Below are 23,829 nucleotides of genomic sequence, written 5' to 3'. Positions count from 1 at the left end.
ACCGTCTAGGTTTTTCTTTAGCTTGAAGAGCCATTTGCACCCTATAGGTTTGCGGTCAGGTGGAAACTCAATTAAAGACCATGTGTTGTTTGCAATGAGAGGGTTGTATTCTGTCATGACTGCTTCTCTCCATTTTGAATCCGTCAAAGCTTCTTCGATGTTCACTGGTTCTCAAGAATGGCAGAATAAAGCTTAGGTTTATAGATGTTGTTTTTGCTGCCTGTAATCATGGGGTGCACATTGGTGGTGGGACAGTTGTTGGTGGTTTTAGTATCTTCAGGAGTATCATCATGTGTGAGAGGTGAATCAAGAGGTGCCTCATATGGAGAAGATGAACTTTGAATGATAGCATCAGAAAAGTCTTCTCGAGCATTGGAGTGACTAATAGCTTTAGAAGGGGAAGCATGCATCATTGGTAAGGGAGATGGTGGTAAAGACCCAAACTGTATAGTAGAAGAGCTCAACCAAGAGGAGGAAACCACAAAGAGAGGTGGGGATTCAAACTCAATAAGAGCATTGGTCACCAAGGATGACTGGCTAGCTGCAAATGGGAAAACATGTTCATTAAATACTACATGTTTGGAGATGTAGAACTTACCAGAGTATCTGTCGAGACACTTATATCCATAATGCATTGGACTACATCTTAGAAAAAATGAAAGCTTTGGAACGAAAATTCAACTTGTGCGGCATAAATAGACGAAGGTGAGGGAAGCATTGAGATCCAAAGACGCATAAGAACTCATAATTTGGTGGTCGTTCATAAATTTTCTCATGCGATGAGATTCCACCAAGAACATTGGTTGGAAGTCAATTTATAAGATAGACAACACTAAGAAATGCATCTGTCTAAAATCGGAAGGGTAGATTTGCCTGAGCTAATAAGGTAATAGCCGTCTCAACGATATGCCTATGTTTCCACTTGACAATCCCATTCTATTGAGATGTATGAAAGAAAGTAACACGATGTTGGATACCAAAGTTAGCCAAACATAAAATGAAATTTCAAAATCCACCTCTCCAATCAGTTTGAAAAGTAGTAATAGTAGTAGAAAATTAATTATAGATGAGTTTCTTAAAAAGATCAAAGGCAAAAATGGCTTCATCTTTTGATTTTAGTAAATACAACTAACAGTTCCTTGAAAAGGCATCAATATAGGGCAAGTAATAATGATAACCCGATGAAGGTTCATGAGCTGGTCCCCGTAAGTCAAGCTCGACTAACTAAAAAGGCTCAGTGTAAGTGGTGGTGGAGTTGACAAAAGGTAAACGATGGCTCTTCCCCATGCAACAAGCCTCACATAAGGGAATTTGTTGTTGTACAAACTGAGATTTTTTGCATTTCTTCATGACTTTATTTAGCACCTTGACTGAGGAATGACCAAGACGTCCGTGCCATAACCAAAATTCAATAGGCAAGGAAGGTAAAGTAGAATGAATAGCATCCATGATAGTAGTTTGCATTAGTTGAGGACAAGTTGGTGTAGCGAGAAATTGATACAGACCATCCTGTTCTACACCGTGCAAGAGAACTTTGTTTTTACGTTTATCCTTGACAAGACAGTAACCAGGATGAAACTCAAAGTAAACAAAATTATCTTTTGCGAATTTGGAAACTGAGAGCAAATTGTTAGAAACAGTAGGCACATGTAGTAATTCATTCAATAATAATGGTCGAGATGAAGAAGATATAGCGGAAGTGCCAATATGATTAATTGGATGGGGAAAGCCATCACCCACAGTAACCTTACTAGACCTTCTGTAGGGACTATGAGTTGAGAGATTGGCGATGTTGTTAGGATGTGATGAGAAGCACCAGAATCGAGAACTCAGTTCTGTGTAATGGGAGATGATACCGTAGCAGTGAGAGTGTTGGTAACTGGTGGGGAATATACATTTGTTGGGGGAGGTGCAAAAAAAATAGCTGTGTTGGGGCTTATAGCATCTGATGAAGGTTAAACAAATGGGCAATACTCGTAAAGGAGTATGGATATAAAATGCAAGTTCATAGCATTGAGAAGGGTTGTTATAGGTGCAGGTGTTAGGGTTTAGAGTTGCAATGTGTTCAATGTCAGAGATGGAACTTCCACAAGTGACTAGGGTGTCACACACTTATTTAATTTCGGAAAGATAATCGCGCATGGAGAGCGCACCTTTGCAAAGAGAGCGAAGCTTACAATGAAGGTGCATCACCTTGGTAGTGGACAGAGTCGAGAAAAGGCAGGTTAAGGTGGACCAGATGGAGGCTGAGGTTTCTGCAACAACAAGTTGCGGTAGGATATTAGGGTAAACATTGGACAGAAGCCACGAGGCAAGGGCACAATCTTATTTAACAAACTAAGTATAGGCTTCATTTGGGATAGATTCACCAGATGCAGTGATAGAAAATTTTAGGGATGAGGTGGTGGAACTGTCAAGAAAATGCTTCAGATTATGACCTCGAATAGTAATTAGGATTTGTTGTTTCCAAATGAGGTAATTTTTCTCATCTAATCTAACATTGACACGTTTAGTGGAGAAAAATAATAATGATTGAGAATCTGAGGTGAGAGCAACAGTGAGGGATGGTGGACTATCATCTAAGTCATGCATTATATATAAAGAAAAAAAGGTCCAATAGAATCAAGTTGAGGTATGGAGGGTCGAAAAACCAGGCTTAGATACCATATTAACTATGCTTGGGTAGAGTGAATATAGAGAAAATATTTGCTAAATCATTGTATTGCTAAAAAACTTATTCTTTACAATAACTGTGAGTGTAAATATATAATATCATAAGAATGTCCTTTGTAACAAAATGGAGAATAGAGACAAAAGATGTTGCAACAAACTTGCGACGTGGTCGTATCATACAACTAATAAGCTTGCAAAGTGGCTATGTTATATAGTTAATAAAGGTAATAGCCCCTGGTGAATCTGAAATCTATAACTTAGCTAAACCATTAAGTGTTCCATTGACACATCTTGCAACATGACTTATAACAACCATTCAAGACCTATGACAAAGCTTCCTCAGATAGTGAAATAAAGTGTCATCCGCATCCTCATTATGTTTCCTTTATAGCAAGTTAACAAGTTGTAAGTAGTCACCCTCCACTTTAATGTTCTTAAAACCCAAAGCTCATTTTAGCTTAAGACCTTCAATTAATGCCCAAGCCTCAACTTGGATTACAACACAAAATCCTATATTTCAATAGTAGCCACGAATCTGTCGACCCTCATGATCATACAACAAGCCACAAATAGAGGCTTTCTCTCGTTTAACTGAAACAGTTGCATCAAAATTAAGTTTGATTTATCCCAACCTGGTCTTATCCATCGCAAAATCTTGGAACAAGAGGATTCCATTATGGACTTTGCTTCTTGAATATGTTTAAACCTCCAAGGAACCACCGCCAAGCCAACCTATCCTGTCCTGCTTCATCTGAAGGGGTAACGATAGTTGCAATCCTCGACAACATATTAATAGGAAAGTTGATGGAGAATAGCTCCCATTTCCAATTTCCATCCTCGCAAACCATGTCTCTAACCACCACATTGGCATCTTCCACTAGAGCTATGAAACAATAACCCCTCAACAATCCTAAGTTTGAAACCCAAGGTTCATTCCAAAAGCTCATTGTTCTCCTATTGCCAAAAGTCCAATATACCCATTTAAGAACATTCGACCAAACATTAGATAAGGCCCTCCATAGAAACGAACAATTGGAGCGAGAAATCGATGCCGACCATCTACTAATCACCCCATATTTATTCTTCAGAACTTGAACCCAAAAGGAATCTTTATCAGAAGAAATAATGTTGAAATCCACTTTAAGAAAAAACACTTTATTTTCATCTTGGACCTTCCACAGTCTAAGACTACTATTTTCAATAAGCATATAACATTTATCCCAACAAACTAGAGTCAATTTTTTACTTCCCAATTTCATACACACACGAATGGGTAAATACACAATATGTATGAATTAACTCAGAAATGCAAGTAAGAGCGATTTTGCAAGGGTTATTATCCCAATTAAAGATAAAGACCTTGCCTCTCACCCATTAAACTTATCATGAATTTTCTCAACGATAAATTGAAAAGTACTAACTTACTTTTTTTGCGAAAAAGTGGAATCCCGAGATATTTCCCTAAGTCCTCAACCTGGTGATACCTGTTGAAATAGAACAATCCCACATCTAAAAAAATATACTGTTGTAGAGTGCTTGTACAACTATAAACGAGACCACATCTAAATTATCCTAAAATTTTCCATTTCCTTCATAAGGAAATTTTCCCTCTTATAATTTTCACTTATATTTTTGTAGTGAAATATATTTCATAGTGTTTGAGGACATAGGCATAATTTTTTGAACATTGTTAATATATTGATGTTCTTTATTGTTTCTCTTTCAATTTTTTATAGCGTACACTTGTAATGATATATTGTGCTATTAAATTATGTTGGAGGGAGATTCTGTGTAAGAGGTTAAGTTTTAAGCAGGACCGTCTATGACCCCTTCAATCATTTTTAGGAATTGAACCTAGTATGATTTTCTAGTAAAATACTTTACTCTTTTTACCCTATTCACACAACAAGTGGTATCAGAACTGAAAGTTGCAATTTAAATTTATCTTCCATATCAAAAAAGATTTTCTTGGGCATATTGAATGATTATGGCTAAGATGGTGGACAATCCAAGAACTCTAACATCATTTATGTCAATGAGGCCTACAGTGGAAAATATGAGATTAGCAGTGGAGATCTTCAACGGCACAGACCATTTTGGTATGTGGCAAAGTGAGGTTCTAGATGCTCTATTTCAGCAAGGTCTAGATGTTGCCATTGATGAGAAGAAACCAAATGATATGAAGGAGAAAGATTGGAATATTATCAATTGTTTGGCATGTTGTACAATTCAATCGTGCCTTTCTCGAGAGTAAAGGTATGCTTTCTCAAAAAAGACTTTTGCAAATAGATTATGGTTGGCACTAGAAGAAAAATTTTGGAAAAAAATAGTTAGAATAAGTCTCACATGAAGAAAAGGTTGTTTTGCTTCACTTATGTTTCGGTACCCCTATGAATGATCATGTCATCGGTTTTAATCAATTAGTCATTAATCTAGTGAACATGGATGAAATCTTTAAATATTAAGATTTGACTTTGATGTTGTTGGGGTCACTTCTTGAGGAGTTTGAGTTCCTCGAAACGATGCTATTTCAAGGGAAGGTTGATGTATCTCTTAGTGAAGTGTATGCTGCTTTATATAGTTATGAACTGATAAATAAGGAAAATAAAGAAATTCAACCGCAGATGTAGAAGCTTTGGCAGTCTGGGGTTATTCACACAACCGAAGATGTAGAAGTAGAGATCCAAGTCAAAAGGTAAATCAAGTAAAAAATGAGTCTGCTTTCCGTCGAGAAAAAATAGTAGAAGAAAGATTGCCCAAAGTTGAAAAATAAAGGTAAATCTGAAAAAAGAAAAGCTTTTGTAGAATCAAATGTAGTTGAGTGTGAGGATAAATATTCAAATTTCTTACTTGTTACATTAGTAACTAACCATTCTGATGTATGGATGTTGGATTTAGCTTGTAGCTATCATATGTGTCCTCATTTGGAGTGGTTTTTTTATTTTAAAGAACTAAAGGGTGGAGATATCTATACAACAAATAATACCCCTCTTACCATAAATGGGTTTGCTTATATTCAATTGAGAAATCAGGATGAATCAATCATAGCTTTACATGATGGTCGTTATGTGTCAGATTTGATGAGGAATCTCATTTCTGCGAAACCTTAGAATCAAAAGGTTTTAAAGTTAGAGCTAAGGATGGGCTGATGAAGATTATTTCTGACGTATGTGTGGTAATGAAGGGGATTTGCAAGAATAATAACTTGTACCATTATCTAATTAGTACAATTAATGGGACAATTGCTACATCAACTAAAAATTGGGAGTTTGAAACACGAAAGTTATGGCATGTGCGCTTAGGGCATGCAGGTGAAAAATCCTGAACTTACTAAAAAATTAAGGATTATTGAAAGGAGTAAGAACCTGTAAGTTGGATTTCTATGAGTATTACATCAAAGGAAAGGAGATAAGGATGAAGTTTGGGACAACAATCTATGATACTAAAGGCATCTTGGATTATGTTCACCCAGATGTCTAGGGTCCCTCTAAAACAAGCTATTTTGGAGGAAACATTATAATGTAACTTTTGTTAATGATTATTTCTGAAGAGTATAGATGTATACAATGAAGGCAAATGAAGTGTTAAGAATTTTCCCTAAGTGGAGAAAGATTATGGAAACTCAAATGGGCAAAAGGATCAAGCACCTTCGTACAGATAATGGTGGAGGAGAGTATAGAAGTGATCCATTTGCAAAGATTTGTAAAGAAGATGACATCATCAGACACTTCACTGTCAAATCTACACCACAATAGAATGGGGTGGTAGAACATATGAATCGAACATTGCAAGAGAAAGTTTGATGTATGCTATTCAATGCTAGATTAGGTAGAGAGTTTTGGGCTGAGGCTATAACATATGCATTCTATCTAATTTATCGTTTACAATATGTCGCAATTGAAGGAAAAACACCATTAAAAAAATAAAGTGGGAAGCCTACTACAGATTATGATTCCTTACATGTGTTTGGTTTCGCTGCATACTATCATGTTAAGAAATCAAAGTTGAATCCAAGAGTTAAGAAAGCAGCGTTCTTAAGGATCACTTCTAGCATAAAAGGGTTTTTACCTATGGTGTCTAGAAACAAAGAAAATTATATTTAATAGCGATGTCACTTTTGATGATTCGACCATGTTTTCAATGGAAGAATTCAAATGATACTCATAAGCAAGTGGAGTTTGAAAGAATGATGATTCTAAAAAATGAAGTTAATGAGTCTTTTATGCTAGAAGGAGACTTTAGTAGAGAGGATTTAATGAAAGAATGAGACTCTAGTAGGGAGGATCTAGTGGAAGAAGGAGACTCTAATGAAGAGGAGGTTCAGACTTAAGAACTTCCATAACAACCTAAATCAATTGTAACTAATAAGCCAACAAGAATAATTAAAAAGCTTGTCCGCTTAGCTAATATGATGGCTTATGCATTCTTAATTGTAGCTAATAACATCCCTACTACTTTTGATGAAGCAATTTAGCTTTGAAGAAGAAAAGTGGAGGATTTCCATGAATGAAGAAATCCAACCCCTTCATAAGAATCATACTTGGAAGCTTGCTAATCTGCCGTAGGGAAAGAAGACAATTAGGTGCAAGTGGGTGTTTGCAAATAAAAAAGGATTTCCTAGCCAAGATGAGGTGTGCAACAAAGCAAGATTGGTGGAAAAGGTTACACCTAGGAGAGAATTAATTACAATGAGGTATTTTCTCCAGTTGTGAAGCACTCCTCCATTAGAATTTTTTTTGACTTTAGTGGCACAGTTGGATTTGGAACTTGTTCAGTTGGATGTAAAAATTGTTTTTCTACATGGATACTTGGAAGATGAAATCTATATGACTCAGCTAGAGAGATTCAAGGTTGCTGGAAAAGAAAATCTAGCGAGCAAGTCTATGCATGATCCAAGAAAGGAGCATTGGCAAGCTGTGAAATGGACTTTGTGATATATCCATAATACAATGGACATTGGATTGATGTTTGAGCAAGAAGATAATTAGGGTGTGGTTGGATATTGTGATTAAGACTATGCTGGTGATATAGAAAAATGATGGTCAACTATTGATTATGTGTTTAATCTTGCAAAGGCACTAGTTTGTTGGAAGTCTACTTTGCATTCAATAGTTACCTTATCTACTATAGAAGTGGAGTATATGACAATCACAAAAGCTATAGAAAAGACAATTTGGCTTCAAGGACTGCTTGGTGAACTAGAAATTAAATAAAAGTATGTTAAAGTGCATTGCGATAGTCAAAGTGTTATTCAGTTAGAAAAGAATCAAGTTTAACATGCAAAGACGAAACACATTGATATTTAGTATCATTTTGTATGAGAGATTCTGGAAGAAGGTGGAGTAAAGGTCCAGAAAATTTCAACCACTAAGAATTCTGCAGAGATGATGACTAAGGTTGTGACTGTGGTCAAGTTCCAACTATGTTTGGACTTGGTCGTGTTAAAACTTAAAGATTGAATTTTGAAGGCACTAACAAAATTTGTTTTGCAAGAAGATTGAAGATGTGGAAATTTGCTAAGGTCGAGATTTGTTGAAATAGTACGATCCTATATCTAAAAAAATATAAGGTTGTGAAATGCTTGTACTACTATAAATAGAGGTGGTCTTCTCACCTCTAAATCATCCCAAATTTGTCATTTCCTTCATAAGGTAAAATTTTCCTCTTGCAATTTTTCACTGTATTTTTGCAATGAAATATATTTGGTAGTGTCCAAGGATGTAGGCATAATTTGTCGAACCTTATTAAAATTCTGGTGTTCTTATTTTTTTCTCTTTCAATCTTTTTTAGGATACATTTGTACTGATATATTGTGCTATTAAATTACGTTGGAGGGAGATTCTGTCTAGGACATTGGGTTTTAAGTAGGATCATCTGTGACCCTTTCAATCTTTCCTGAAAATTGAACCTAATGTGATTTTCAAGTATAATAATATACTCCTTTTACCCTATTCGCACAACAATACCTAGCCTACTACATCTGGGTTTTGGCAACACTAACTCAATGAAAAATCATCTTAGATTCTCCTTACAATTTCCGCTTGATGCATGTCAACTCTACAAAAGAGGATTAAGTCATCTGAAAAAAAAAAGAGAGAAATTATCGGCCCTCGCCTGAATAGTTGGTCCGGAACCCATTCTTTCCTTTCCGCTGCTTTAGAAAGTAAATATGCTAATCTCTCCATATCATGTACAAACAGATAAGGTGATAGAGGATCACCATGATGTACCCCTCTTTATGGCTTGAACTCTTCACTTAACTCTTCGTTCCAAAGAAGTTGCATAGTTGATGAGGACACATAGTTCATTATGAGCCGATCGCAATATTTGAAACCGTCGGCGTTGATTGTCCACTTCCCAGATTACAGTCCATTTTTGGAAAATTTTTTGTAATCGGGGTTTTTAGCACCACTTTCCTCGTAATGTTAAAGGTTGTCTGAAAATAAAGAAGTTAGTATCCTGTTAGAGCTCGGTGATCATATTTTAAGAAGAATTTGAAGTTAATTCAATTATCGGTAAATACATAAATTCCAACAATTGGTTTTTATTAATTTATTACATATAATTTATTCAACGGTTGCTTTTTCCATTTCTTTTAAAAAGCACATATGGAGTTAGAAGCATTGTTGGTGCCATGAACAATGCAAATAAACAAGTTTCTAAGGCAAATTAAAAGTGCTTTTGGAAAGCAACTTTTTATCCGAACACAAAAACTATAATTTGTAGTTTTTATTATAATATAAGTTTATATATTTCATATATACTGATATTAACAAAGTTGAATAGTATTTAAATAAGTATTTTTTTCATTATAATATCATGTCTAAAATAAATATTTAAGTGGACTTAAAAATATATTTAAATTACCCGATTTTGTTTTCTGTGTGTGCATTATATGTAAGTTGCAGATTAATTTTTGTATTTTTGTATTTTTGAGATTTTAACTCTGACTTAAATGGTAATAGTTAAATTTGTTAAGTTAAATTGTGTTATTAATTTTGCATGTGTAAGTTGTGAATTTATTCTATATGTTTTTTGAATTTAACATTTTATTTCCAACTCAAGTAGAAACCATTAGATCTATTAACTAAAATGTCATAATTTTTTTGTAATTATTATGTAAAAATAATAAAATGATATAACATTAAAAATGTTAGATGCGATAATATGTTTAGTATATAAGATTTTGGGGATAACATAATTTAACTTAATGAATTTAATGACTACAATTTAAGTTAAGGACTAAAATTTTAAAATTAAAAATATAAGAAATAAAAATAACCAGAGCATATGCGCTAAATGCCAATTCACACATAATAGAGAACTAATAGCTAGCTAGCCAGAAAGATGGATAGATAATAGGCCAACAAAATCCATAATAAAAAAATTTCAAGTAAATAATACTTGATTAATTGACTTTAATTTAATGGTAAATTATATAGACAGTCATTCAATTATAAAATAATTTCATTTTAGGCACTAAAAATAAAGTTTTGTAATTTTGGTCACTCACTTTAAAAGCACAAATGATAAGCTAATGTGACAATTAAAAAATCGATATAATAACAAATTTAGCCCTCAAATTTTACATATCATATAAATTTAGACATAATATTAAAAAATTAACCCACAAAATCCATAAATTATTTCAATTTGATCATAATTCTAAAAAATTCAAAGAAATCAATAAAAATACATAAATATTTTCAAAAAATATAATAATAAATTTAATTTTTATATTAATATTAAATAAAATAAAAATCTTCTACCCCTGTTCCTCTCTCTCCCCTTCCCCCACCGGACCTCTCCCCTGTAAGGAACAAACTCAAGTTTATGAAGTAAATGAAACTCACACTATCCTATTGCAACACGTCTAACAATCCTATAAACATGGATGACTACTAATTTAAAATTCAAAGCAATAACTTAGACCTATAATCTACGTTTATTGAAACAGAATCAAAACAACCTACAACAAACATTGATTAATTCAAACATCCCACCACCGTCCCCCACCCCTATATAACTTCATTTTGGTATACTGAGAAAAGATTATATGAAACAGTAGCTTTACCTCTTTTTAATAATTTAATGTTACATTAACAATTTCATCTTAAATTTGAGAATTTTTATTTTGATTTGATTTTTGTTTTCAAGATGAAAATACTAATATAACTTTAAATTATTAAAAATATATATATGACGTGACGTCATTGTTTCATACAATCCTTTCTCTTGGTATATACTATAGTGCAACCTGAGAAAATGGGCATGTTTTTCACATTTAACAGCTTTCTAAGGAGACTCTTAGGCTGATAAAACGGTGTGTGTGATGTTAAGCTTTTGAGATTTAAGTACATATATTTTAGGTTCGGACATAATGAGTTGCCTGAAGTTATAAAATGAGGAGAGAAGGTGCCTAATTTTTTATATATATATATATAATTGAGTGACTATACACATTGTGTAATTTACCATTAATTTAAAGACATAAGAGAAAACGAAAGGAGGGTGACTTAAAGAACAAATCAATTAGATAAGTCAAAGCAAAATTTTGAAGTCAGCAATATGTTCCACATCTATGTTAACCATTTTAATGGTTTTTATCACTTTTATTATTTTATTTTCACATGAATTTTATGGTTTCTAGATATAATACAAACATGAAATAAAAAAAATAATTAAATTACGAAAAATAAAATAAATACTGACATAAATATATAAAACGCCTTACACCCTGGATAAATTTTCCCGTAAAGATTACAACTTATTTATATTTTTTTCTCGAATAAAAATTAGCAGCCTTCTAGATAACTATAGCTTTGAATTTTTTTCGGAAAATTATTATTAATTATAATTATCAATAATGTCATTAAAGTGACTTCTTGAATTGAAAATGGCCACGAATACTGCATTATATTTGCTTTTTTTTTTAAATGACCAGACATTTCTATTGTTCTAGAAATACACTTAAATTAATTAGGACTTAACTAATTAAAAAAAAAAACAACTCAGACGTCGTGTAATTTCAGTACCTACTTCTGCCTTGTAACCTGCATTTTTTTTAACGCTAAGGTGTTAGATAGAATCCACGTCCGAAAGTCCATTTTTTTAATTAACTGTAGTACCTTTCAATTTCAACTGATAAAATTTCAACCTGATTTTATATTAAGCGTGTTGATAAATCCTGTATGAGATAATAGTATATATTGTTGACTCAAGAAGGTTCATTCGGAGGGCAAAAATCTCTAGATGGTTGGGAGTGCAAGCGTGTAGAAAGAGATTCTCGTTCTTGGTATCTATGGGTCTTAAAGGGGTGTCTTTGTTTAGCCATCGGATAATATGTATCGTCAGGGGTGAAATCGGAAATTTTATAATGAAGGAGTCGGAATTGAACTCAAAATTTTGGGGTGGGGAAAATAGAAAATTTTCTATTTATTAACTAAAGTTTAAAATTTTAAAGGCTTAAAAAGACAAATATACCAAACCAAGGGGCTAAAGTCCCTGCCAGTCCTCTTGGTGTCATCTCTGGAACCTAGTCGACTTATTGATACCTTATCCCTGTAGACAAAGTTTTCCAAATAAGATTGGTGGTCAAATAAGTCAGGCCACCGGTTTGTCAATTTGAATGGTTTGATTAAATAAATCATTACAAATTCATAAAAATTAAAAATTGACTCAATTACCAATTCAATCGAGTTTTTGACTTGGTTCTACCCGTCCATATCAATTCACGACTCAATTAGTTAAAGTCTTTTTTCAAACCGATGCTTCAACCGATTCTCAATCTAATCAATTCGATCTAATTCAGATAATCATGCTTATTGATACAGGTTGTTGGCTCGCAAGATTGGTAGGACAAGGGTGAATTCGCAAAATATGAATATAAAATATATCATAATAAACAAAATTATTTATATTTGATTTTAAATTTTCAATAAACTAATATATAAGTAAAATATAAATAGATCCACTTAATTATATATTATTTATGGTCAATAATCTTAAAATAAATAAAAAAAGCAAATCAATTAATCAATTCCATCCATGGACTATTTGAAACTTAATTATAAACCTAATGTACCACATGCTTTTGCAGATATATTATCCACATCAAATTATAAGTGATATAGGATGAGAAATCTTTGTCTACAATGCATTTGTAAAATAAAAGACTATAAATTATTTTACTTTCCTATTTTAAGTTACATTGTTAAAAGTTTATAAATCAAATATCTTTTGATTTCGTTCTATTTTCTCTTAAATCTTGGGCATAGAGGTGCTTAAAGTGTCATGTTGGGTTAGATTCAACCCTAATTCATGATTAGTATTCATGTTATCATACATAGTTGTCTAAACTCGATTTATTTCGAAAAACTCGGTTTAATTCGAAAGATGAGCTTCAATTTTTCTCAAGTTCTCTCATATTTATAAATGGTTAATATATTTTTTTTACAAAAATAAAATACATTTGGTCCTCTTAATTTTGATATTGCGCAAATTAGTCTCTCTTTAAAAAAATCAGAGCAATTTAATCCTTATCAATTTCGAAAGTAAGTAACTAAGGACAATTAATCATGACGATAATGTTTTCTGTCAATTGTAAATAATTTTAATTGGTATAATAACAAAATTTCCCTTGATGTTTACATGCTTTGTCAATTTGATCTTAATTTTAAAGAATTCAACAAATTTAGTCTCAACATTTTACACATTTACACAAATATTGTAAGCTAAATTTGTTAAATCAAGACCAAATTGATAGAATATGTAAACTTTCAGAGATAAATTATTATACCAATCAAAATAACACGATGATCAATTATACTTAATTTACTTTCCAACGAAGGTTTCATTAGATATCTTACAACTAGAATCCCTCTTTTTTCTGACCCAGTTCCTCCACCACCGTGAACCCCGATTAGATTCAACCATGATACACTTTTTAGTTATTGGGAGAACCGAAGTACTCTCTTTCGAATTCAGGAATGAAACAATCAACATATTGATATTGGAAGACCCAAAAGATTCTTCCAATGTATCATTTCTAGGTCCAATGGAATTCATAGGTATAGGAATAAGCCCTATCAAATAGAGTTTTTTTTTCTTTCGACCATCTTTCGATTGTTAATACGATATATAAGGATCACTACTATAAATAGTACTACACTCTTGATCGTGACATATCAATTGCTTGTTGAACCCTATGAATTGCGTAAAAGTAAAACAGTCCAAATTTAGGTCTAAAAGTTTTATAATACGTGGAAAAACAATATAAATGAAAAATCCCACTCAATTAAGTTGGGTAACAACGGTCAATTTGCTCTTTTACATCCCTTCTAAATATTTCTAAATATTCCACGCACTTTTGAGTTTTGAAAGATAGCACAACCCTTAATTAAGGGTAATTGAAGAAGAATTAATAGGTTAGGATATCAATCAAATAGAAAGTTAGAACTTTTGGTTGTTGATTGCCTCCCAAGTTATTTTGACGTTAAATCTTTGATTGTACTAACAGTCAACATCATCAAAATTTTCAATATATATCTATCTAACTTGAAAATGACTATTTTTTTCTTCACTACTAACCTTACTTTGTTCATAAGATAATACATTCACTTTTTTAAATAAAAAATTACATTAAAAACAATTTGATAAAAAGAACTAGAAACTTTAACAATTCTCATTGTCACTATCACAATTTTTTTTTTTACATTTCTCAAAAAGAGTTTGATTACAATAAGCAAAGCCTATTTTACTCAATAAAAGTTTCTCCTCAGAAAGGACTAATTTCTTGGAAAAGAAAAGGAAAAATAAAAACTTTTATGGGGTTAGAAAGTGGGGAATGACAAAATATCATGCCATTATAGATCAATTTTAAGAAAATAGATTTTTATAGTAATGTACTTACATAAAAAGAAATAGAACTGCAACTGGTTGGTATACCGATATAAAAGAAAAAGATTGGACTAATTGAATCGTAAATTGAAAATTGTGTAAAAATTGATTTTATCAATTTTGTTAAATTTGAATCTAAAATAAAAGCACAAGAAAAAAAAATTAAAGAAAATTCAGCAAAGGCACAAAAAGAAGAAAACTTTCTTCCATTTATTTTATAATGTTCAACCCTTTTATGGGATTGATCTAAAACTAAAAGGCAGCAAAAAATAAGAATTAATCAACCAGCTAGGTACGTACAAACTCCACTTAATCAATAAATTTTTTATATTTTTGAATCGATATTTTAACTGATTTAACTCTTAATTCAGTTCTCAAAACATGTTTAACCTTATGTATGAAGATAAAAAATTTTCATCCTCAAATGTACTAAAAACTTATCCTTCTATTTAACAATAGATATATTTTTATTTGAAATCTTTCGAAGTGATGGTCGGGTGAAAAAGTTTCTTCGAGATGCCAAATAATAATAGAAGTATGTTATAAATAAAAGTAGACTCCATATCATTAGGGATAAGAAAAATTCGGTTTGATTTGAAAAATAAAAAAAATTAAATTTCGTGCTAATCATCAAGTTATTCAATTAAGTAATTCGAGTTCGAGTCAAGTTGAACTTTACAATTCGAATAACTCAAATAACAGATCGATATAAATACCCCTTTGGTCCTTGCTCAATTTTGAAAATGAGCAAATTGATCTTTCTCTCAACAAAAAATTAAAAAGTTCCAAAATAATTTTTAAAAAACCAAATATTTATAAAAATTATAAAAAAATTATATATTTTTAAAAAAATTATCAAAATTAAAAATAAAAATTCTAAAAATTTCTAAAGAATATATAAAAAAGTTAAAAAAAATTCTAAAACAATAATTTTGGGCACCTAAATAAGTAAATTAACAATTCAAGTTTATCATATTAAAGTTTCTTTTTTTTTCCTATTATTTTACTTTGAAAGAGTTTTCAAATATATATGGTTTCATATTTATATGCTCTAAAATAGAATTAGCTATATGTTAACAAGATATTAATTTGACCCATTTAATTTTTTAAAATTTAACTTGAGCAATTTTACTCGATTCGACTCGACTCGAATTTCGTTTCACTCGACTCGATTCTAAAATCTTTTAAATTGATTAGGATGATAAAGTGGGACTCGTCAACTCGATTAACTCAAAAGTTTTCACTTGATTCGATTGAACGCTCTCCCCTCCATGTAACTATCATCGATTTAATAATTTATATATTTATGTTATTTTTGAATTAAATTGATACATTAATAATTTATGGAAAGATTTCACTTGTACAGGTGTGAAATTAAAGTAGTTTTATATTATTTGATAACTTTTTATATTATTAATGTTTTAACAATCCAATTGACATTTTTTGCTCAATTCATGTAGATCATATATGTTAAGTTTGATATAAATTAAAAATTCCTAACTATTTCTTTTATATGGAAAAATTTTAACCATTACAGACATATTAATATAGATAATATATTAATTAACGACCTAATGTTGTCATTTGAATGGCCCATTAGGGAAAGCAAAACTCGAACCGCCTGATGGATTCCGAATTCAGAGCAGATTTTTTCTTTTGGATAGTGGGTGTGGAGCGGTTATGGTAATTGCTTGCCCCTCGTCAACCTGCTTCACTATATGAAATTACCATTTTATCCTTGTATATATAAACTATTAAAAGGGTAATAATGTAATATAGAAAAAAAGTCCATATATTTTATGTTTAAATATTTTTTTTTTGAAAAAGTATGTTTAAATATTTACTTAACTTTAAAAAGATTGAAAATATTAAAAATAAGTAACAAAAATTAAATTGAAGCAAAACAATACCGAGTGGGGCAAGGCAGGGATGGATGTATCCAACATCCATAGAGATAATAATGATTTTTAAGATTATACATCCGAAATGGAGTAAGATAAAAGTAGAGCAAAGCATGCCAACTATAAACTGACGATAAATATAACAATAATATTTACCTTCACTCCACTCCATAACCATCCCTAGATCCATCAAACTGGTTTAATATTTGAATTTTGTTATATATACAAAATAAAAATAAAAAAAGCATAAACTAAACTAGTGAGGTGTGGTAGTTAAGTTGTCAAATTATGAAATCTTCGCTATTAATAAAAAATTAGGTTGTGAGAGAATGACTTGAGTATTATTTTTCCTTTCCTAAGGAAACTTAATTTACAATTAAAAATATGATAAAATATTTAATATGTTGAATTCAAGTTATTTATACAAAATCTTTACGTATATTTAAAATTTGATCACGTATTTTAAATATGTTTCGAGTAATACCTTTTAAGCTAATATAAAGACTTAAATCAATTAAAATAAATCAATTTAAAATTTAGATTAAAGTATAAAATGTGAAAGAGAATTATGTGCTAATGACGGTATCTTTAATCTGTTGATGAAAAGAAAGTGGGAAAATGTTGAGTGGTGACTTTGATTATGACATTATTAATAGATCAGTAGCTTTCAAATTAATTAATTGGGTTTTATTTTATTTTATTTTATTTTATTTTCCAAGCATGCCAATTGCTAGCCATTTCACCAAAAAAACTTCAAAACTATTATGACTTTGATGACTATAAAATATTGACTCTAGAAATCTGAAATTTCGTACGAAGCTCTTTCACTACTCAAATTTACTCTCTATTTTCTTTTAACAATCTCATTATAAGTTCTTATTATATTTATTATTTTAACACAAGATCTAGAACTACCTATATTCTCTTCCCAACCCATAAAAAGGAGGATAATATGCTTCAGCGCACTCAAACCCACGTCCCCCTACATTGATAACAATATTCATGCCAATTGAACTAAGACTCAATTGACAATTTACTCTCCATTTTCTTCCTACTTTGCATAGGCAATTTTAACTAGCTGTGGTGATATTTTTAATAATTGATAAAAAATATTATATTTTTTTCGATAATTTATATTATATTGATTTTATACGATTTCATTTTTAAAAAGTACAATATATTTATGTACAAATTTTCAAATTTAGAATCAGAAATTTTAAATTGAGATATGTTAGTTTTTGAATTTGGTAATTTTTTTCAATTTAACTTCAATTTTTTTGTCTACATTAGTCTTTGAACTTGGTTTTTTTTTTCTAATCTTGATCATTGTGATGATATAATACTCTAAGATTATGTCACATTTATCACCATTCACCTAGCTTTTTTTAGGAAAAAATATATAATATTTTATAAGATAAGGTGGCCTAATATTAAAGTGACGAGTCTTCACATGAACCAAAATTGAGAAAAGTTGATAAATTTTGAGGTTAATGTGAAAAAAGTTACTAAATTGCATGACTAGTATGATTATATGAATAAAATAAATTTAGAAATTAAATTAAAAAATTATTAAATTTAGAAAGTAAATGTTATTTTATTCCTTTAAATTTTCAAAATTTAGGAATGTAATAAATTTCTTTAGACTTTATACATATAAGAACATTTCATTTTCTATGGTTGAATTCTGGATGAATGGTTGATAATGATCTTAAGTGAAGTGTCAAATCTGTTATCAACCATACAATTTTTTGGTAGAGTGGCATGACTTTTAATTTTAATAATCAAATTTCAATTCCCTATAATTTCAAATACAGAAAAAAGAGTGTCAAATATTTTTACCTAAAATGTTGTTTTTTTCATTTTAATGGAGAGATGAAAGTTTAAAGAAGATGATAATATTAGAAAAGATAGTCACGAACTTTGAACATGAATTATAGAATGGATCAAATTTTGAACATATGTAAATATTTTATAAGCCACAAACTCTGAAGGATAATCATGAAATATTATTAAAAATGATAGTTATAAATTCCGAACATAAATCATACAGTGGATCAAATTCTTTTGGATTCTGACATTTTTTAAATTAATTTTTTTTAGACTTTGACTTCAATTAAATAGTAATAAAAATAATAAAACATATATTAAAATTGAAAATAAACGATTAAGCTCAATAGCTGCTCGAACTGAGCATTGAGAAACTCAAACTTTCAAAAACTCAACTTACTCCATAGATTGAGCTCGACTCAACAAGGATTATACCGAGTTTTTATTTCGAGTAACTTACAAGAACAAATACCATGGCAGACATCTAATTGGTTAATATATGCAATTTATTAGTGCCAAAAATTCTTAATATTGTGCAACGAGCAGCAAAGAAGAACAATTCTCTGCAATCTGCTCCTATCGGGCATCCACACTACCCCATGCATTGTTCTCCACGTCTTCTTGAGCCTTGCAAGAGCCATCTCGGCTACCATTCTGGTTCCAGCATGTCGTTTATTGAACTCGATTTGAACATCTGATAGGACTTCCCCTTGATAAGGAGTAAAAAGCCATGGGAATAGGGGGAAAACTTGCATCCCTATTAGCTACCAAAGCTAAGCCTTCTAAGAGCAAGGGCAAGTTGATCATTTAGAGACAAAGGCTTGCCATTTATATCTGTGTAGCTCGATTGCCTTCAGTTGAAAATCATTTCTTGAAATTCTGAAAGGAAGACTTTAGAAGAAACAATCTATTGGTAGAGCTGCTTTGCCAAGCTTAAACAATTCCCAGTCATTCTCCAATGGAGTCAAGTTCAAATCCAAGCACAAAACCCTTCTGCTATTCGATTTCTTCACAATTGGTGTCGTCACCATCTCTTGAGACGAGGAAGAAGAACTCAAAGGTCCGTATTGATGGTGGTTTCCACTCAAACCACCCCTATGCCTCCTCATATGTCCTCCCAAGGCTTGTCCGATCGAGAACTCGAGCCCGCAGATCGAACACTCGTGCGTCTTAGGCTTCGCCGGTGGTTGGTTCTCTGTTGACCCGCCATCGAGCAACTTGGGTTTCTTGTGGCTCGCTCGATGACCACCTAGAGCTTGGAACGAAGCGAACTGTCGGTTACATGTTTTGCACTCGAAAACCCTAGTAGGGTTATTGTTGTTGGTATCGTTGAAGATGGTATGATCATATTGGTTTCTTCCTTGTGAAAGGAGCATCAAACAATTTGCTAAAGCTAAATTGTTCTCCATTTCACTAGCAAAGCTTCTCTTCATAGTTTTTTTGGGTTGTTGGTTTGGGGTATGGCGTGAAAATGGAAGTTTTGGGTATTTGATTTCAATTTAAGGAAAATGGATATATATTATACTTTTTAAGTTTTAAAAAATTGGAATGGTTTTATTTTTTTTAATATTTATTTCTATAAGTTGATTTGATAGAATTACAGAGACGAAAGTTTTGACTTTTATAGTTGACCTTCTAGACTGTCATTTGTTTCCCTTGTTTTAGTTATTTATTTTTATGTATACCAAGTCTTTTGTCACACCTTTTATTTTAGTTTAGTTTTCTTACTTATTTTTTCTTAGTTCTTAATAATCTCGAGACGAGTATGGGGTGGCTCAATCGTTATTTTCGGGCTAATAACAGCGGGTGAGTCTAGAACAGCTGAGATATGGGCTATTAAAATTGTGTTGGATATATATATTGGAATAGGATGACATGTGAAAACTCCTCTTATTATTGAATTTAGTTCGATCAAGTGTGGTTTTGAAGTGGTTGTTGAATAGGAATGGTAGACCGTGGCTGTTGTGGAACATTCTTTTCAATGTTGATAGGAGTATTAACCAACTAGCTTCAATGCTACATTCTGATCAGTGGTTAAAACGCAAGGTAATAGTATGATTGTAGCTTTGGCTATTGTTGGGGTGAGAAGATTAGAGCTATTTAAAGTTTGGTGGTTGTGTATGTTTGATTAGTCATTAAGAGTTAGGTTGAATGACGGATGTTTTTATTCTTTATTTATTCGGATGTTTTATTATTTTAACTAGGAAGGTGGTTGGTTTTTCCCATTAATTTTCTAGTTTCAATTATGCACATTGAGAAAAAAAAATCTAACCTTTGATAAGGTTTATTCATACTAGTTTAGTGTATTTATGTATTTACTTTCGAAATTCTGATGAGAATTTCAAATCTATAGAAAAACTTGATGCTCGATTCTTATGTATATTTATAAAGGGTTGTCCAAGGAAAGATTTAAATGTAAGTCCTTCCTCACTCCACCATTGATTCATCTATTTTTTATATTAGGGTTGGGAATTGGTGACAGAACTTGAATCTATGTTAGACGGATGTTTAATAACAACTTTAACCACTATTCTATACAAGTTTAAGATAATATTTGTTATATTTTTATTTACTTAAATTAAACAAGAAAACTTATTTCTAGATGAAATTATGAATTCAGATATAATTTTCCACTAACTTGGTAGAGTCAAGATAGTTAAAACGTAGGTTGGAATAAGATGTAATGAAGGGCAAAACATAATTTATTTCTAACGTTTCGTCATTGCTTATTACATATTTCACTGACGAAATTGGAAAGGAAAAATAGAACTGATTTTTTTTTTATGAAAAGTAAAAAAAAACAATTAATTGAATTGAATAACAATCTTCTGTAGTTTGCCTAAAGAAAAGTCGGGTCAAACAATCTACTATTATTAGCGACGGCGTCATTGAATTTATGGGCATTACTTGAATTACTTTTAGCGACGAAATTCCTAATATTTTCATTTGTAGGAAAAAGTGGTTCGTGGTTTGTTTTGTTTGATTGCCTTAACACACATGCTTTTTTGAACATTAATTTCATTATAGGTTTTTATTATATCTACTCTTTTTTATACAGTGCCTAGAATTGTCAATAGTTCTTCTCCAACCCTTAAATAGGAAGATAATGCACTTCAACGTATTCGAACTCACGCCCTCTTGCATTGGCAATAATGCTAATACCAATGAAGTGATGAAACTCAATCGGCCAATTCTTTTTAAAATAATTTTGCTATATTTTTTAACTTTGAATTCAAAGAATTTTAATAATAAATTATGTATTTAACTATAAAATTGACTTCAAATTATAATTTTTGTTGTTAAAAGTGGTATTTATTTAAATTATCAAATTTATCTCATTTTATTTAAAAGATATACAATCTCTAGTAAAATTGAGCAGCATGTCATATTCTTATTAGTTAGTATCATGTTTTGAGAGTAAAATGAGAAAAATGTGTATTTAATTCTTTTATAAGTAACTATTTGAAATAAAAATATAAAATATTTTTAAATTAAAGAAATGACAAAGGAGGAGAATGAGAGGTGGTTGAACAAAAGATCAACAAATCAATGGCGGCTACTCAACTTTGTAGCTGATGATTACTCAACCTAAAAGCCCTTAATTTATTTTAATCATTTTATTAAGTATGTTTAATTAGTGGGTTTAGTTAATAAATAATTACTTTGTTGAGTAAACTCTTTTAGTTGACAAGGTGTTTGCTTTCGTTTTAAAAAAATAAGTAAGTAGACTTTAAACTTTGCCCAAACAAAAGTTAAAAAGTGTAATTAAATATAATTTAGAAATTGTATTTTTTTATATATAAAAAAAAGGGTTAATAATGGGCTTCCGTTAGAAAAATTAGGTAAATTTTACCCATTTTCAAATTAGGTAGCATCACTTAATAATAAGGGTAAACTACACCCATGATCACTTTTGTTTACCTTAGGTTACATTTCAGTCACTTATGTTTGAAATGTTACGTTTTAGTCACTTATGTTATCGTGTTGTAACATTTTAGTCACTGAGCCGTTAATTGTCGTGAATGGTGTAATGGTAGGCTGACGTGGCACATTAAATCATCATTTCAAACAAAAACTTTAGGTTAAATTATACAATTGGTCCCCATAATTTTTCGTTTTGAGCAAATTAATTCTTTTATGTTCTTTTAACTTTCTTTTTTTTTCTTTTTTCTTTTTCCATTCTCTTCTGCTTCTCCCTCTGTTTTTCTACCTTCTTTATTTCTTTTAACATACCAGGAAGTCGAATTGGTAGTGAAGAAAGAAGCGTGGTATGGGTTTATGGGTTTTGGTTATAGGCAAATGATGACAGTCGACTTCCTACTTCTTTTTTCATTGCCAATTCGACTTCCTAATATGTTAAAAGAAATGTGAAAGGTATGAAATCAGAGGGAGAAACAAAATAGAATGGAAAAAAAGAGGAAAGTTTAAAGAACATAAAAGAAAAAAATTAAATTACTTAAAACGAAAAAAATATGGGGATCAATTGTATAATTTAACCTAAAATTTTGTTTGAAATGATGATTTAACGTGTCATGTCAGCTTACCGTTACACCATTAACGACGATTAATGGCTCAGTGACTAAAATGTTACAACATGATAACGTAAATGACTAAAACGTAACATTTCAAACATAAGTGACCAAAACGTAACCTAAGGTAAACAAAAGTGATCATGGGTGTAGTTTACGCTAATAATAATTGTTTTTGGAAGATTAAAAATAATAATTGAGATAAACTTTGAAGGGTAAACTACAAAAATAGTTACTTTTGTTTGCCTCAGGTTACATTTTAGTCATTTATGTTTGAAATGTTACATTTTAGTCACTTACGTTGTCGCTTTGTTACGAAGTGGTCATTCTGCCGTTAAGCTTCATTACCTCCCTAACGGTAATCCTATATGACAATCTAAATGGATTTTAAATGCCAATTCGAATGTCCAACTGGGATGGGAATAGGTTTTTAATTAAATAATTTTAAATTAAGTACACCTTGAACGAGAAAAGAAAAACCGTTCATCTCCTTTTTCTTTTAGCTTTTTTTTTCTATTTTGATTAAAAAAACTATTCTCATTCCAATTGAACATCTAAGTTGGCATTTAAAATCCATTTGGACTGCCATGCAGGATTGTCGTTAGGAAGGTAACGGAGCTTAACAGTAGAGTGACTACTTTGTAACCAAAAGATTACGTAAGTGACTAAAATGTAATCCAAGGCAAACAAAAATGACTATTTTTATAGTTTACCCAATTTTGAATTATATAATAACTTCATCACATTTATTACAATAATTGACAAATACAACCGTAGGCATCAAATTGTCAAATAAAATCCCAAAGATTGAAAAATTGAGAAGCTGATAAATACTTTTAAACTTTTGTATTAGTAAATTAATTTTTTTTATATGGTTGCTAAATTGCTAGACGTGTGCATGTTGGATTTTGTATTAGGTAAATTATTATTTTTATACATTAACATATGACTTCAAAAATAAATTTATAAAAATATCAATTTTTGTCAACTTAATCTTTATT

At 30.9% G+C, this 23,829-nt stretch overlaps 1 protein-coding gene across 1 annotated transcript; it reads right to left on the bottom strand.

Annotated features, from left to right (window-relative positions):
- Positions 1-18,713: 18,713 nt before the first annotated feature.
- LOC107936444 (zinc finger protein ZAT12) lies at positions 18,714-19,797 on the bottom strand. The gene has a single exon (XM_016869169.2). It carries the CDS (start codon positions 19,730-19,732, stop codon positions 19,193-19,195), a length of 540 nt encoding a protein of 179 aa, XP_016724658.1. The 5' UTR covers positions 19,733-19,797; the 3' UTR covers positions 18,714-19,192.
- Positions 19,798-23,829: the final 4,032 nt, after the last annotated feature.

The sequence above is a fragment of the Gossypium hirsutum genome, chromosome D10 (assembly GCF_007990345.1).
Source record: "Gossypium hirsutum isolate 1008001.06 chromosome D10, Gossypium_hirsutum_v2.1, whole genome shotgun sequence".
In the NCBI taxonomy this organism is placed as follows: domain Eukaryota; kingdom Viridiplantae; phylum Streptophyta; class Magnoliopsida; order Malvales; family Malvaceae; genus Gossypium; species Gossypium hirsutum.
Note: the sequence above shows the minus strand (reverse complement) of the source record. Positions and strands in the feature narration are given on the sequence as shown.